Raw genomic sequence first — 14,286 nt, 5'->3', positions numbered from 1 at the left:
TACAAAGTCTTCTTACACTGTTATGTCATGCAAGGCTGACATTTCTCAGAGATGAAAACAGTATCAGAGACTTCAGAAATTTAGTTGCCATACCCAATAAGGTAGTCACTGAAAACATATGGCACTGCTCTTTTCTTGCAATGTGTCCTGTGAAGGTAGCAGATTGCTCATTACTCATAATCTAGCTGTCAGTGGATTCATGTGTTAGCGTTGCATAAACATTTTGTACAGAATCACCAGTAGATGTGAACTGTGAATTCCTCTTTTTCCAATCTCATTGGGTTATACCTTTAGAGTTCTTTGACAATTCATAATTGTGAGAATGCATTTCTGATTAAAACTTATTCCATTATATATATGTCAGTTTTATGGTATAAATATTGCTCACTAAATTTAAAAATCAGCCAGTAAATTTTTGTTATTATGATAAAAATATCAACTAAAATGGAACAAAAGTGAATACCATGGGACTGATGAGATATCTCCATTGTTAAAAGCATATTACTCTTTCAGAGGACCTCACTTTGCTTCCCAGCATCCACACTGGGTGGCTCACAAGCACCTGTAAATCCAGTTCTCAGGAATATGATACCGTTTTCTTTTTTCTGGATGTATTAGTCTGGAATCCCTAGAGAATGAGAACCGACATATTGTACATGGGTTTTATTAGATTTAAAGACTGTGATCCAACTACTCCAAAAATGGCTGTCTCCTGATGGGAAGTCCAAGAACCCAATAGTTTTAGATGCATGAGCCTGGATATCTCAGCTGGCCTTCAGGATATGCCAGAATCCCAAAGAAGTATTATAGAATACAGCAAAGGAATGAATTTATCAGCAAGGGTGAGTGCAAGCAGGCCAAGAGCAGGTGCTTTCTTCTTCCATTTCTTTTATATAGATTGCCACTTGTATATGGCCCATAATTAAGGCAGTTCTTCCCATCTCAAATGACTCAATAAAACCAATCTCTTACTTGTCTACCCAGCTGCTTGAGTTTTTGTTAATCTTAGGTGTACTCGAGTTGACAAGCCAGAATATCCATCTTACTGTGGTACCTGCACACATGTGGCACACATACAGATATACATATAATGCACATACACATAAATAAAAAGAAAAATATCTTTATAAAATCATTATCAATAAGAGTATTTTGAAACAAAAAGACTGGTTAACCTTGCAGTCAAGAGTTGTGTGGTTGATTATATTGATTACATGGATTATATATTATAATCAAAAGAATAATGAAAGTTATTTTTTAACTAATTAATGAATTAAGCTTTGAGTTCCTTGTAGTCCAAACTAGTTTGAGTTTGCTATGTAATGGCTGAAATGCTATTTAAAATAACTTCAAAGATGAATCTGAGGGTTCAAGTAAATCAGGAGTTAAAGTAGTCAGATTTCTGTGCTTTCATGGGTATGGAAAAACAAGTCAAGAAAAGCAGATTTTAGAAGCAAACGAGGAATTTGCCTTCAAGCTCCCACACTAGCAGTTATAATACGCTCCTTTGCCAGTAACAACAATGATGTTGTCTTCCAGAATAAGCAATAAAATTAATTTTCCTGCATAAAAGCAAGTCCCAAGAGAAGGGGGACTCAAGTTTAGATGGATTGGCACAGTTATGATATAATAAGGTACTTCCTGTCTCTTTATTTCTCCAACCCTAAACTTCAGACTTTGCTTTTGCACTGCACTCTGTCTTTTCTTTAGGTGGCTGGTATCTCGTCCAAGAAGTATACAGCTACTTCCAAGTCAGCCAGGAGTGGGTTCTGCTCTTGTTGTTTCGTTTCATAATAATGGTTCAGAAATTCCCTTCCCTTGCAGAATCCCTTCACAGCTCATTGCACAGAACTGATTTAATAGTAGGACCACAGAAATGAAAGTAAAATTCGTTCCTATTCCTATAGGATTTTGCCAGACTAGCTATCTTACATAATGAAACCAAGCCTGCCATCAAGGAGAGCTATCAAGCACATGGGCAGATTGTGTGGTATTTGTTTAGTGTGGAAGTAAATGGGAAGGAAGATAAGACTTTGGTATCTGGATACATTATTTCTAGTCACTGTGTAGAGAAGAAAGGCAATTGGTTTGTGTTGGTATTTTGTTAGTAACACATTTTGGTAAAATATTGAGGATTCTGTAGACTATAATGGTTTAGGTAAATACTGGGATGTAGGGCTGGAGTTGAGAGGAGTGTTGACAAATCATTCTATAAAATTGTTTACAAAGAAAACGCCAGATATAGCAGTCAATGAAAAAGAATTCAAAGTTTAATTTGAATACATTTACTTAAAATTCTTTTCAGACCAAGGAAACTTAATAGAGTAACCAAAATAAATGAACATAGTTATGGAAGTATAATTTTGTAAAAGATACCAATAACATACATTGGAAAAGTCAACTTGTTTAGTAAATGATACTGGGAAAACTGGATATCTACATGCAAAAGAAATTAAGGCCATATTTCTAATCCTGCAGAAAAATAAAATGTCTAATTACATCAACAACTTTAATATAAAACCTAAAATGATGAAACTGCTGGAGAAAAATGTAGGGGACATGTCTCAGGGCATAGTTACAGGCAATTATTTTAAATAGAAACCCAATTCCACAGGAAATAGAGCCAAGCATTGACAAATGGGACTATGTTTGTGCAAAGGTTTTGTGCAAAGCAAGAGAATCTGTTGACAGAATGAGTGGACAATGTTTAGAATGAGAGAAAAATCTTTCAGCTATATTCCAGCCTTGACTCACAAATAAAATGTATAAATAACTGCAAATATTTTAACAACAAAAATTCCCTTTGCAATCAATAAATGGGCCAATGAACTGAATAGATAGTCTTTGGAAGAATAAACACAATTGTCCAGTAAATAAATTAACGCAGTCATTGGGCAATGGACATTACAAATAATTTATATTTTATCCTTATCCTAGTTAGAATGGCAGGTCATGTTAGGAGGAATGTGGGGATGAGAAAGCTTTAGTCACTGTTGAGAGAAGTGCAAACAGGTTCATTCCCATTGGTGATTGGTGTGGAGGTTACTATCAAACAATGAAAAACAAAACAACAACTGAAACATAGGGCTACTCTATGATACATATCTATTACTCCTGGGAACACACCAAAAACGATTCTATACCCTCCCACAGTGATATTTGCACATCCGTGTTTATTGCTGTGCTATTCACACTAGCCAGGAATGGACTCAGCCTAGTTGTCCTCCAAAATATAATAGTATAATGAAAATATGATACACACACATCAGGATGTTTTATTTAGCGACAAAATAAAAATGAATTTATCTATGATATTTACGAAAAATAGATGCTATTATAAATTATCTATTAATTTAGTCAAGTGGAGGGTCACAAAGAAAAATACTGCATATTCTACTCTTATTTATAGAACCTATCTTCTGATTTTTATGTATGCATATATATGTGGGAGAAATGTTGGACATAGTTCATTAATTTCGAAGAATACTTGTAACAAGAAACTGGAAGGGGGAATCCTGGGTATGGAAAAGGTCAAAGTAGGGGTTAGAGAGAGGACTGGAGAATGGACCCTGAGTTTCTGGGATGAGTGTCCAGACATAACCAAATACATATAAACATGACATGAAGAAATCTATTATTTTGTGTGTAAATTAAAAATTGAAAGTAAAGCAGATACATGTATGTAGAAATATGTTTACTAATAGAAAAACAGGACTAACTACTCATATATATGCTTATCAGGTAATGTTGACAATTGAGGTCACTGTTAGATTAGAATGGACTTGGTAGTTGTCTTCAGAAGTGGCAGTAAGTCGAATGTTTCTAGGTGTAAGTGGGATTTCTGGAGCAACCATTAGTGCTCATAGTCTATCACTAAGACCTCATATAGTGTCATCCTTTCTGACTCTGTTTCCATGGGGGGTTCTGAATAAGATTACAAAACAGCAACATCCTGAAAAGATTCTGAGATGAGTGTATGAAAGAGCTTATATAAATTGTGTTGCACAGTATCTCATATACTATAAATATGTCTATATATGTATGTAAATATCCTGGTTGCTTATATTATTTTTATGTTTATGAGATGCTGATAATTAATGAGAAGACACACCCTCTTCCACTTATTTTCCATGTCATATCCATGACTATGTATAGCTATGAATTTCTGTATACAGGTCAAAGATATCAGAAATCTAACACCCCTGAATCAGAAACAAAACTTTTACCCAATTTACAAATTTAATTTTCCAATGAGAAACGCATGTCTCTTTTCTTTCAATTTACTTTTACTAGCTGTTTTCTGTCCCATGAAGCAGTTGGTAAACTATAAATTCGAGCTTTGAAGTCAGAAATCACATCTGTACCAAATGCAAACATAGAGAAAGGCTGGACAGCTCTGTAATGGGGTTGGTTCTGACAGATTAAATGTGTGCTGCAATTGAATGCAGTGCCTTCCTAATATAGTGAATGGAAACCAGCAAGAATGCATTTATCAAATGTATATTGCACCCTATGGAATTTTAAATCTGTGCTGTTAGAAGAAAAGAATGCTATCCTCTCTGCAACCAAGTGACATTTTTTTCTAAACCGTCACAACGGTAGAGGTCTAACTTGCATTATAAGTGTTTGCTAATATGAAAATCATGAAGAAAAAGGAACAGTAACAGTTTGAATATGCTTTTCTGCACAGGACTGCCCTTGGTATGCTCAAGGATCATACGTTTTTCCCAGACCTTGCTGACCATAGATAGATAGTGAAAATATTAGATATCTTTCGCTGGTCATTTAACTATTCAGTTACGGAAAATATACTCATTCCTATGTTGCTGACATTTTTTTCCTGAATAGTTCAGAACATTTTGTTGTCTTAATAACTCATGTTATCACTATACTCAAGAAAATGAAGTACCATAAAATGGTACTTAACAAAATATGGATGTTTGAAAGTTATAACCAAAAATATCGTATTTGTTTTTTACTTGATATTTATCTCTACTTGTTAGAATGTATGAAGTCAAGGACTTAATCTTTTAAAACATAGTCTCTAGATAATTTTTGTTCTACTTGTGTTGGTCAGTTCTATAAAAAATTGTCTGTCTTTTTAAAAAATAAATTATTTAAAATATTTTATTGTTACATGAAACATTGAGATCAGTAATTTAAATTAATCTTTTATAAATTAAACATACTTGCAATTATTAAGAAATAGTTTCTATTAGAGTCTATTTTGAACAATATTTATATATTTACTGATTTAAAATACTCCAGGACTGCTGGAGAGATAGATGGCTCAGCAGTTATTTTCTCATACTAGTCTTGCAGAGGATCCAAGATCCATTCTCTGAACCCATGTCAAACCACAATGAGCTGTATCTCTAGTTTCATGTGACCTGGTGCCCTCTTTTGACCTTCATGGACACTACAAGAATGTAAGTGTGCTACACTTACAAGAAAACACACACAAATACACACACACACACACACACTACATGAATAAAAATATAAAAATACCAGGAGGTACACATTTTTAATCCCACCACTCAGGAGACAGAGTCAGGTGGATCTCTATGAGTTCAAAGCCAGTCTGGTCTACAGAGTGAGTTCCAGGACACACAGGGCTACACAGAGAAACCCTGTCTCAATCTTTGTAATAAGCACTTTAAATCCCTATATTAGTGAGTTGTATTCTCTTTTGTACATTGACTAGGAATTTGCAGTAGATTACATACTTGTTGATGCCTGTGGACTTACTTCTCTTGAAGAAATAATTTCCTTTTCACAAATTAGCTAACCAATCAACCCATCTTTCTCATAATTATAACACTAATAGCTGAGTGAAAAAATGACCTTGAAGGTTCTTTTCAGTTTCATTGTGTGGTTTCATTTTAAAATATAAATAACAAAATAAAAACATTTTCCACAAAATATCTGATATCTAATTAATGCTTTCCAGTGTAAGTGTGGTATCAAACATTTCCTCTAATTATATTCATTAGTGACTTCTTTTGGACAAGTTTTAATTAAGTTGTACAATGAAGATCAATACTCATTGTGTATTCATTGTAATTTACAACATGCATATATACTGTTCAGAACAATTTAATTACTGTAATTGTAGCAAAGAAGACACTTAGAAATTGCACTCTATTACTGCCAATTCCCTCTTTAATGCATTTGTTAAAGTCATTGGGAAATTAACTTCTGAAAAATTCACACTTGTGTGCACCCTGTCTACATCCCAGTGGATTTTTAATACTGATTTAAAATTTTTGTATATTTATATATATGGAAATTGAGGCATTAATGGCATTATTGAAAGTGTTTTTCATAAATTCCAACATAAATATTGAGAAACTTTTTAAGTATAAATAAGAATATCCATCATAATTGCACAGATTTTGACAAAAATAATGTAGCGAAATTGTATTGATAAATTACAATATTTGACTTATATAAATTAGCTTCCTATTGTTTTATTAACTTTATATTTTTGCATATGGGTTCATTGTGCTTTATAAGGAATGTTTCAAAAAATGGTTTCTTCCATTAATGGATATTCTCCATGTAACACACTATAAAAGTAAAGGTAAAAGAGAAATTTTTGGTAGTATCAATAGATAAATGTCAGAGCATCTCAGTCTTGGAACTATTGAAACTTAAAAGGCATACTTATTTCTGGAGCAGTTACTGACAAAATAATCATTGATAATGTATATGGCTATTAAAATTTGAGCTTAGTCCAGCATATAGAATTGGTGGTTGTGGGTTTTTTTTCAAGGTTTGATTTATTATGTGCATGTGTATATGTGTGAGTCTGTCTGTCTGTTTCTCTCTGTCTCTCTGTCTCTGTCTCTGTCTCTCTCTCTGTCTCTGTCTCTCTCTCTTCCTCTCCCCAATCCCACCCGGTGTGTGTGCGTGTGTGCGTGTGTGCGTGTGTGCGTGTGTGTAACTATGTATATGAGGGTGGGTCCTTGCAAAAGCCAGAAAAAAGTATTATCCACTGAGCTAGAGTTACAGCCTTATATTATATGCCTGATATAGGTAATGCAAACAAAATCCATGTATTCTGCAAGAACAGTACAAACTTAATTATTGGCTACATCTCCAGCCCCAACTGTGTTCTTTTGAGGGGGTAAAATAAGTCAGTTTAAGTGATAAGAATTAGATAACATTAGAACATTGAGTAATGATGCCCCACTGAGATTTATGAAGGGGTAGATCAATGATGACAGGTGCTACTTCATAAACTGCTACATAAATATGATGAATTAACAATTCTCAGGTGATAGTTGTTTGATGTAATATTAACAGCTTGTATAAAGATTGTAAAGAAAAGTATGTTATGCACATTTAGTGGAAGTATTTTGATTCCACTTCCATTATACAGTATAGCACTGAAGAAACTCAAGGCAGGAATCTGGAGGTAGGAACTGGTACAGAAGCCATGAAGGATTTCTGTCTACATGTCTGATCTCCATGGCTTGCTCAGCCTGAATTTTTATATATTTCCTTTTCATATTAATTGGAACTGTTTTCTTTTGGGTATCTGAATATCTGACTGACTAAGTCTCAAGAATTTATCCTGACTTATCATATAACAGATAAATATAATTTTATGTTCTTTTTCTCAATTTGAAATTTTCTAAATGAGGGTGTAAATATCTTATTTGAATTTTGAGTTTCATTTGTTTTCAGAAGGAATTAAATTTTAGATGGTTTTGAGAAGTGAAACGTATGAATTTCTCATCAACTTCATCATCTTTTTATTTAATTGACAGCATTTTCATAAAATCACATTAAGTAAAATTGTAGATTCCTACTTTACTTATAGTCTTACATTTTTGCAGTTGTATATTCAAATATCAATAACTACCCTTCCAAAATTGAATTAACATTAACATTAACATTAATTCACTCCAACATATATTTTGAACCCCAGTAGAGCAATGTAGATGAATGTAGAGTAAAGTTATTTCAAGAGGCAGTAGCCAAAGGTTAAAGACATTGGAGATCTGTAGTTAATAATGAGTATCTAAAGCTGCAAATTAAGCAGAGGCCAGAGAGGAATGCTGCTTCTGCTAGCAGGCTAGTTATCAGTTCCTAGAGTTCCTGTGCGTATCAGTTTGGACTACAGGTTGAAAACAGTGGACTGAAACACAGCAACACACTCAGTTTGATTATATGAGCTACTTTATCTCAACTACACAGGCATATCAAAGATGAACCAAAAGAATCATTAAAATGAATAAACATAACAATTTAATTGTTCACTCCCCTGGTATTTAGTCATGTCTAGACAGAGACCTAGTTTCCCAGATACACTGAAAGGAGGACAAGGACATTTATGTTTAATATAAACTTATTCCCATGGAGACAAGAAAAGCCAACAATGAAATAAAATGATGAGCATGCCTCTTACTGAAGAAGTAGATGCAGTGTTGTGTCTGGAGGGACTTAGGTTATTGGGGTATCAGGAAAATTGTGATTTGTTTGCTTTGTTATTCCTCAGTAAAGACATCATTCCTTGAAGGAATCCACAGTTCTACAACCAATATGAGATCAATATGATTAAAGTAACTTAAAAATGATAAGTGATTTGCATCTTACATTTATAGATCGATGAAAATAGACAAAAACAATTATACTTAGGAACAGCAATGAATATATGATAATTGGCTTGTTCAATGCTTTCTACAAATTGGTGATTGATTTACTTTGCTAATATCATTATGTTTTAAATTGATTTATAGGATACACACCTTCATGTATATATTTTCTCACTGGATTTCACTCATGTGAAATAAATTAATATGTTAAATACACACAAATTTTGCAAAATATCCAAAGTTCCAATTTCAGATGTGATTCTTGTTATAATGATTTTCAATTACTTTCTATAGTCTGATAATCCATTTCCTTGCCTATCCACTCTTGTTCATTTTATACTGCAAGCTTATACTTACAGACAGAATAACACCTTTAAATTTGATGAACTTCCAAAATATTGGATCCCACATGTGGTATAGGTAGTTTTATGAAATAATATATACAGCTTCTCTTCTGGCCAATACACCAAGATCTATTAAGAATGGTTCAGTTATAAGAATGGTTCAGTTACAAATTCATGAGAAAGAGATGTTAAAAACAACCAAAAACAAATAAACTATTCATATCTGCATTATTTAACTGAACGGTGCCCTTTAAATTAATTTGATTCCCCAAGGACAGAATATAAGCTCAACATGTATGAATATATGGGTCAATGTGAGCATGTGCACTCACCTTTTGGTTCCTTTATAATGATGAAATTTGTATCAGTCCTGGGATTTCTAAATGTATTAGGACTTCAGGACATAAAGTATCTAAAAATTCAGCTTGAGGTACATTTAAAGCTCTGGTTTTATCTAAGTAGAAGACATCTGAGGAGTCACAGTACTCAAGTATAGCAACAAACTTTGAATTGCTAGATTCTTATATTGAATACGAATATCATAAGTTGCTTTTTAATAAAAATTTTCACTTGCATGGAAGGTTTTGATTGTTATCATGAAAATGTTAAATATGCTTATAAAAATGTATTGTTATTTAATGTAATTACTTCCAATTCATAACAGCTTTTTGAGGAAAAACAAAACATGCTTAGTTACAATTTTTAAGGCTGTAAATTAATGCCAACTATAAGTGCTTTTGTTTTGTTTTGGTGTTTTCCAAACTTTTTTTTTCCATCTTATTTGTACTCTTTCTCTTACTTGGTAAAAATAGCATTTAGGGGTTACAAAGATTGAATTTTGTTACAATTCTCCATTCATTTATTTATTATATAACAACTGTTCACTTTCAATATAACATTACTTTGTAACTCTTGTCTTCATCATGATGAAAGCATAATCTAATCTTGGTAATTACAAACAGTATGAATCTCAGAAGGGGTGAAATAGGAATGCACTTAGTTTGGTTTTTCTTTTTCTTTTTTACAGTGAATTTATTGGATTCACGCACTGTCATGGGGGACCTTGGATGGATTGCTTTTCCAAAAAATGGGGTAAGTTCTCATGAGAGTTTCTATAAAATAAAACCTTAGTATGTAGCTCTCAGGTTACAAAAAACAAATTGACATTTAAGTCGAAATATTTGTTAAGAAAGGAGGGCTATTTCTATTAGGTGGGATATAGGAGAATTTCAATGAGTTCTGAAAAAAAAATTAACCAACAGGGAAGGATCTTAAGTGACTAAATATCAGACACATTACTTTCCTCTGAGCATTTCTCCACACTTAGAAAGTTTCCCTTCAGCAACTCAGAAATGTGGTGCTTTTCCACTATCCTAGATAAGTTCCTGAGGATATATAATTCACATCTGTGTACAATGTTAATGTACATAGAGATCAACTCACCTTTTATTTCATTTTCAGAAAAATTAGAAAGCATTACAACAAATTCCATTAAGTTCCTTTCAGGCTAAAAGTTAGTCATTCAAGTCCTATCGTCATTCGAGTTTCTTCCCAAATTTTGAATTTTTCTTCACTTAAAACTTTTCACTCCGGGTAGGGTCCAGGCACTCCCCTAAGAGTCCAGGCAGAGAGAACATTCCTCTTTATGTGGAAGGAATTGGCAATAGGGTGGGAGGCTGGGGGGGAAGGGGAGTGCGGGAGATGGGGAGGGAGAGGGAACTGGGATTGACATGTAAAACAAGCTATTTAAAATTAAAATAAAAAATGAAAAAACTTTTCAAAAAGACTTTTGTACTAGCATAATCTTATGATCAATATTTTACTGAATTTTTATTGAAATATATTAAAAATATTTGAGATGAAAATTAGATGTCATTTTAAGACTATATACATATATATATATAATAGAATTTATGTTGGTAACAATAGTAACACATTCATGAAATTAAAAAAGCATCACATTATCAACTTTCCAACTAAGTTCACAAGCATATTAACAGATAATCAAAGCCTAGATAAAATATTATTCTGTTATCACATGACTCTGAAAAATAAATTTTTACAATTTTATAATAAAGTAATTCTATTTTTTGGAGATTTTATAACCTACACCACTAATAGTTTGACATTTTAAAATTTCCAAGCAATGTTACACTCATTCATCTTGACAAAACAGTCAAAATTTTAAGTCATTTGTTCTTAAATTTTACTTAAGGTACTTAGATTTATAAATATATAGTTACTTTAATATTTATATACGTAATTAATTAATTTTGTCTCATATATATGTATATATATGTAATGGGATAGAAACAACTTTAGGCAAGAAATATTATAACTAGTCTTGTGATAGCAGCATAATTATCCAAAATATCTCAATGATTATTTTTCTCTTAATGAAAGAATTGATTGAATTAATTAGGCTTCATGCTGGTGTTAGTGTTGGTCATCGTGACACAAGCTAGGGTCATTTGAGAAGAGGAAATGGCTGAGGAACAGCCTCTATCAGGATTGATCTCTGGGAATGGCTATGGAACATTTCCTTCGTCGTTGATGTATTTGCTAGGGCATGGCACACTGTTGGCTGCACCACCCACATGCAGGTGCTTTACATGGTATAAGTAATCAAGCTGAACAGTCCATGTAGAGTAAGGACCTTCATCCATGACCCATTCCTCTGGTCTTCTTAGAGTTTCTGCTTTTTGCTCCTTCAAGGAGTGTTGTCAGATGCAAGAAAAATAAACTCTTTCCTTTCCAAGTTGCTTTAGGTTGTGGTGTTTATCACAGCAACCAGAAGCAGACTAAGACAGCCCTTTTCTCAGAATGTTATTTTAAGAAAGTAAAACAGGTCATATTAATTTTTAAAATTCCTAATTATGTACTAATATCCTTATATCATCTAGCTTTAGACAGTTCAATAACTTCAAATTACTTTGGTATTTCAAATTATACTTGCACTTATAAATGTAATGTAAAAAAGTAATATTGTTCAGATGTTAGAATCTCTAAATAAAACAATGTGAGACAGATAAAATGACTGTAGTGTAATGGAATCAATTTAACCCTTTTATATTCCATTTTGTTCCTTTTGTTCTCGTAAGTTCTGTAACTTATCACTGTGTGTGTTCATTATATTGTGCAATTTTATAATACCCCAAATATTTTATTTATTGAGTATATTAAGTAACCTTTATGCAAATATGATGAAAATGCATTTTATTGTTACACTTTTACAGTTCTCAGAAAATATGTTATTGCCTTTGAATTTAGTTTTTTTCTTTGATGCTTTCAATCGAAAATTTATTAAAAATAGAGGGTAGAAAGTATATATCTGAGTGAATATAAGTATGATGATATAGTTACTCTTATGAATGGGAACTTTGGGTGGTCTGACTTAATTTCTTGTTCCATTTCTTTATATAAAAAAAGGTTTTTGTACTAAACAAGTGTGACTTGGAATAAACTTAAGTATCAGTAGCCATTTTTTGACATTCTCTTGCATTTCTCTTGACCTCATACTAACTTGTTCACCAGGTCACATACATTTTTGTAAGTAAGTACATTTATGTGTCCACAGTATCTGTTATATATGTATATATACATTTTATAAATTGCACATTATACACACACACTTATATATGTATACACACACACACACACACACACACACACACACACACCATTTCATCGTCAGTGCCTGAAAGTTGGAAGATCTCATATAAAATCTCAATATCTAGTCTCTGTTGATTCATAGGAATCAGAAAGCTAAAACCTGAAGTATTCCATGCCCCCAACAGGGTACATGGAATAGAGAAGATAGGTTAAGGAACAACATATTCTCCTGTGTGGTTCACTTTCCAACTGGAACTCTTCCATTCTTCTGCAAATGGTAACCATCTTTTTTACATTGCACATATTTCACTTTTTGCTTTGTTGCAGCAAAGACTAGTTTTTAGAACTCTTTGTGTAGCTGGACTTTCTTTTAGGACTGCCAGCTCCCAAATAATGATACAGAGACATTTTACTAATTTTGAAAGTTTGGTTTTAGCTTAGACTGTTTCCAACTCTCTGTTATAACTTAAATTGACCTGCTGGTACTAATCTATGTTCTTCCATGTGTCTTTTTACCTCTCCTCCTTTTTGTATGACTGACTCCCTGTGTGTCTTGCTGGCTTCTGCCTTGCTGCCTAGATTCATCCCAAGTTCCTCTCTATCTGGAAGTCCTGCCTAACCTCTTCTGCTTATCTATTGTCTGTTCAGCTTTTTATTACACTAATCATGAGGATACATCTTCATACAGTCAAAACAAGTAGTCCATAATGTCTTTGATGTTATATGCTGAGATAGTTCCTTTCTATTCCATTACTTTAATTAGGACAGGTCATGTATTTCAGCAGATGTATTTAGTTATTTTATATGCAATAGTCCATGTTTCTGTGTGTGTTTTTCCATGTTTGTAGCATTGTTTCTCTTCCCTTTTCTTCTAGACATATCTTTATCTTATCATTTCAATTATTATACAAATCATTACATAGCATTATAGTCTCCATCCCTCCTACATAAACCTTTCCATCTTTCTTCCCCCCACATAATCCTAGATACGCATTAGGATTCCAAGCCACAGAAACTTTTATGTTACTTTTCTGTGCTTATTAATTGAACAGAATTTACTTGGGATTGAGAATGTGTCACATTTACAGGCATTTCAGAACAGGGAAGAATAGAGTTCATGTCACTCTGGAGCTAAAGGTCACTCATCATTTTAAAAGTGAGCAATCACCAGGTGGTGGTGGCGCATGCCTTTAATCCCAGCACTCAGAAGGCAGAGGCAGGCAGATCTCTCTGTGAGTTCGAGGCCAGGCCGGACCGACAGGCTCCAAAACAATACAGAGAAACCCTGTCTCGAAAAACCAAAAAAAAAAAAAAGTGAGCAATCAAAGAAAAAAGATGAATAGAATATATTCTAGGCCTGTCTTTCTTTATATATGTGTTCAGAAGATCACAGATGTACCAGGATCTCCAGTCCCTCCAACAGTTTGTATTTTGTGTATTTTGCACATGCAATGTCGTTTCTCTTTTAAATTCAGTCTAACCATGATAATGCTGTGCCTTCAGCACATGAATATGTGTTATTGACACTAAAGGGAAATGCTGAAAGATGCACTTAGTCTTTTTTTTGTAGATGAGTAAAGTGAGGCTAAGCCTCTTACTTAAACTTAAGCAGTTGGTGCTTCTGAACCCACTCAACACCCAAGTCTCCCATAACAGAGTCCTTGAAACCATAGATCAGTTACTCCAAATGTTAAGTCTTTTCTCTGTCCCTTTCTTCATGTGCT

General features: G+C 33.3%; 1 protein-coding gene across 7 annotated transcripts in view; it reads left to right on the top strand.

Annotated features, from left to right (window-relative positions):
• Epha5 (EPH receptor A5) overlaps window positions 1-14,286 on the top strand; it is a 325,855-nt gene that overhangs the window by 16,448 nt on the left and 295,121 nt on the right. For all 7 annotated transcript variants that reach the window (XM_005068199.4, XM_005068197.4, XM_005068198.4 and 4 more), the window contains exon 2: window positions 9,978-10,042. In XM_005068199.4, coding sequence (XP_005068256.1) covers window positions 9,978-10,042 — 65 coding nt within the window. The remainder of the gene's footprint in view (window positions 1-9,977; window positions 10,043-14,286) is intronic.

This window comes from Mesocricetus auratus, unplaced genomic scaffold (genome assembly GCF_017639785.1).
Source record: "Mesocricetus auratus isolate SY011 unplaced genomic scaffold, BCM_Maur_2.0 Super-Scaffold_100006, whole genome shotgun sequence".
Classification (NCBI taxonomy): domain Eukaryota; kingdom Metazoa; phylum Chordata; class Mammalia; order Rodentia; family Cricetidae; genus Mesocricetus; species Mesocricetus auratus.
The sequence above is the reverse complement of the archived record's forward strand: the minus strand, read 5'-3'. Positions and strand labels throughout refer to the sequence as shown.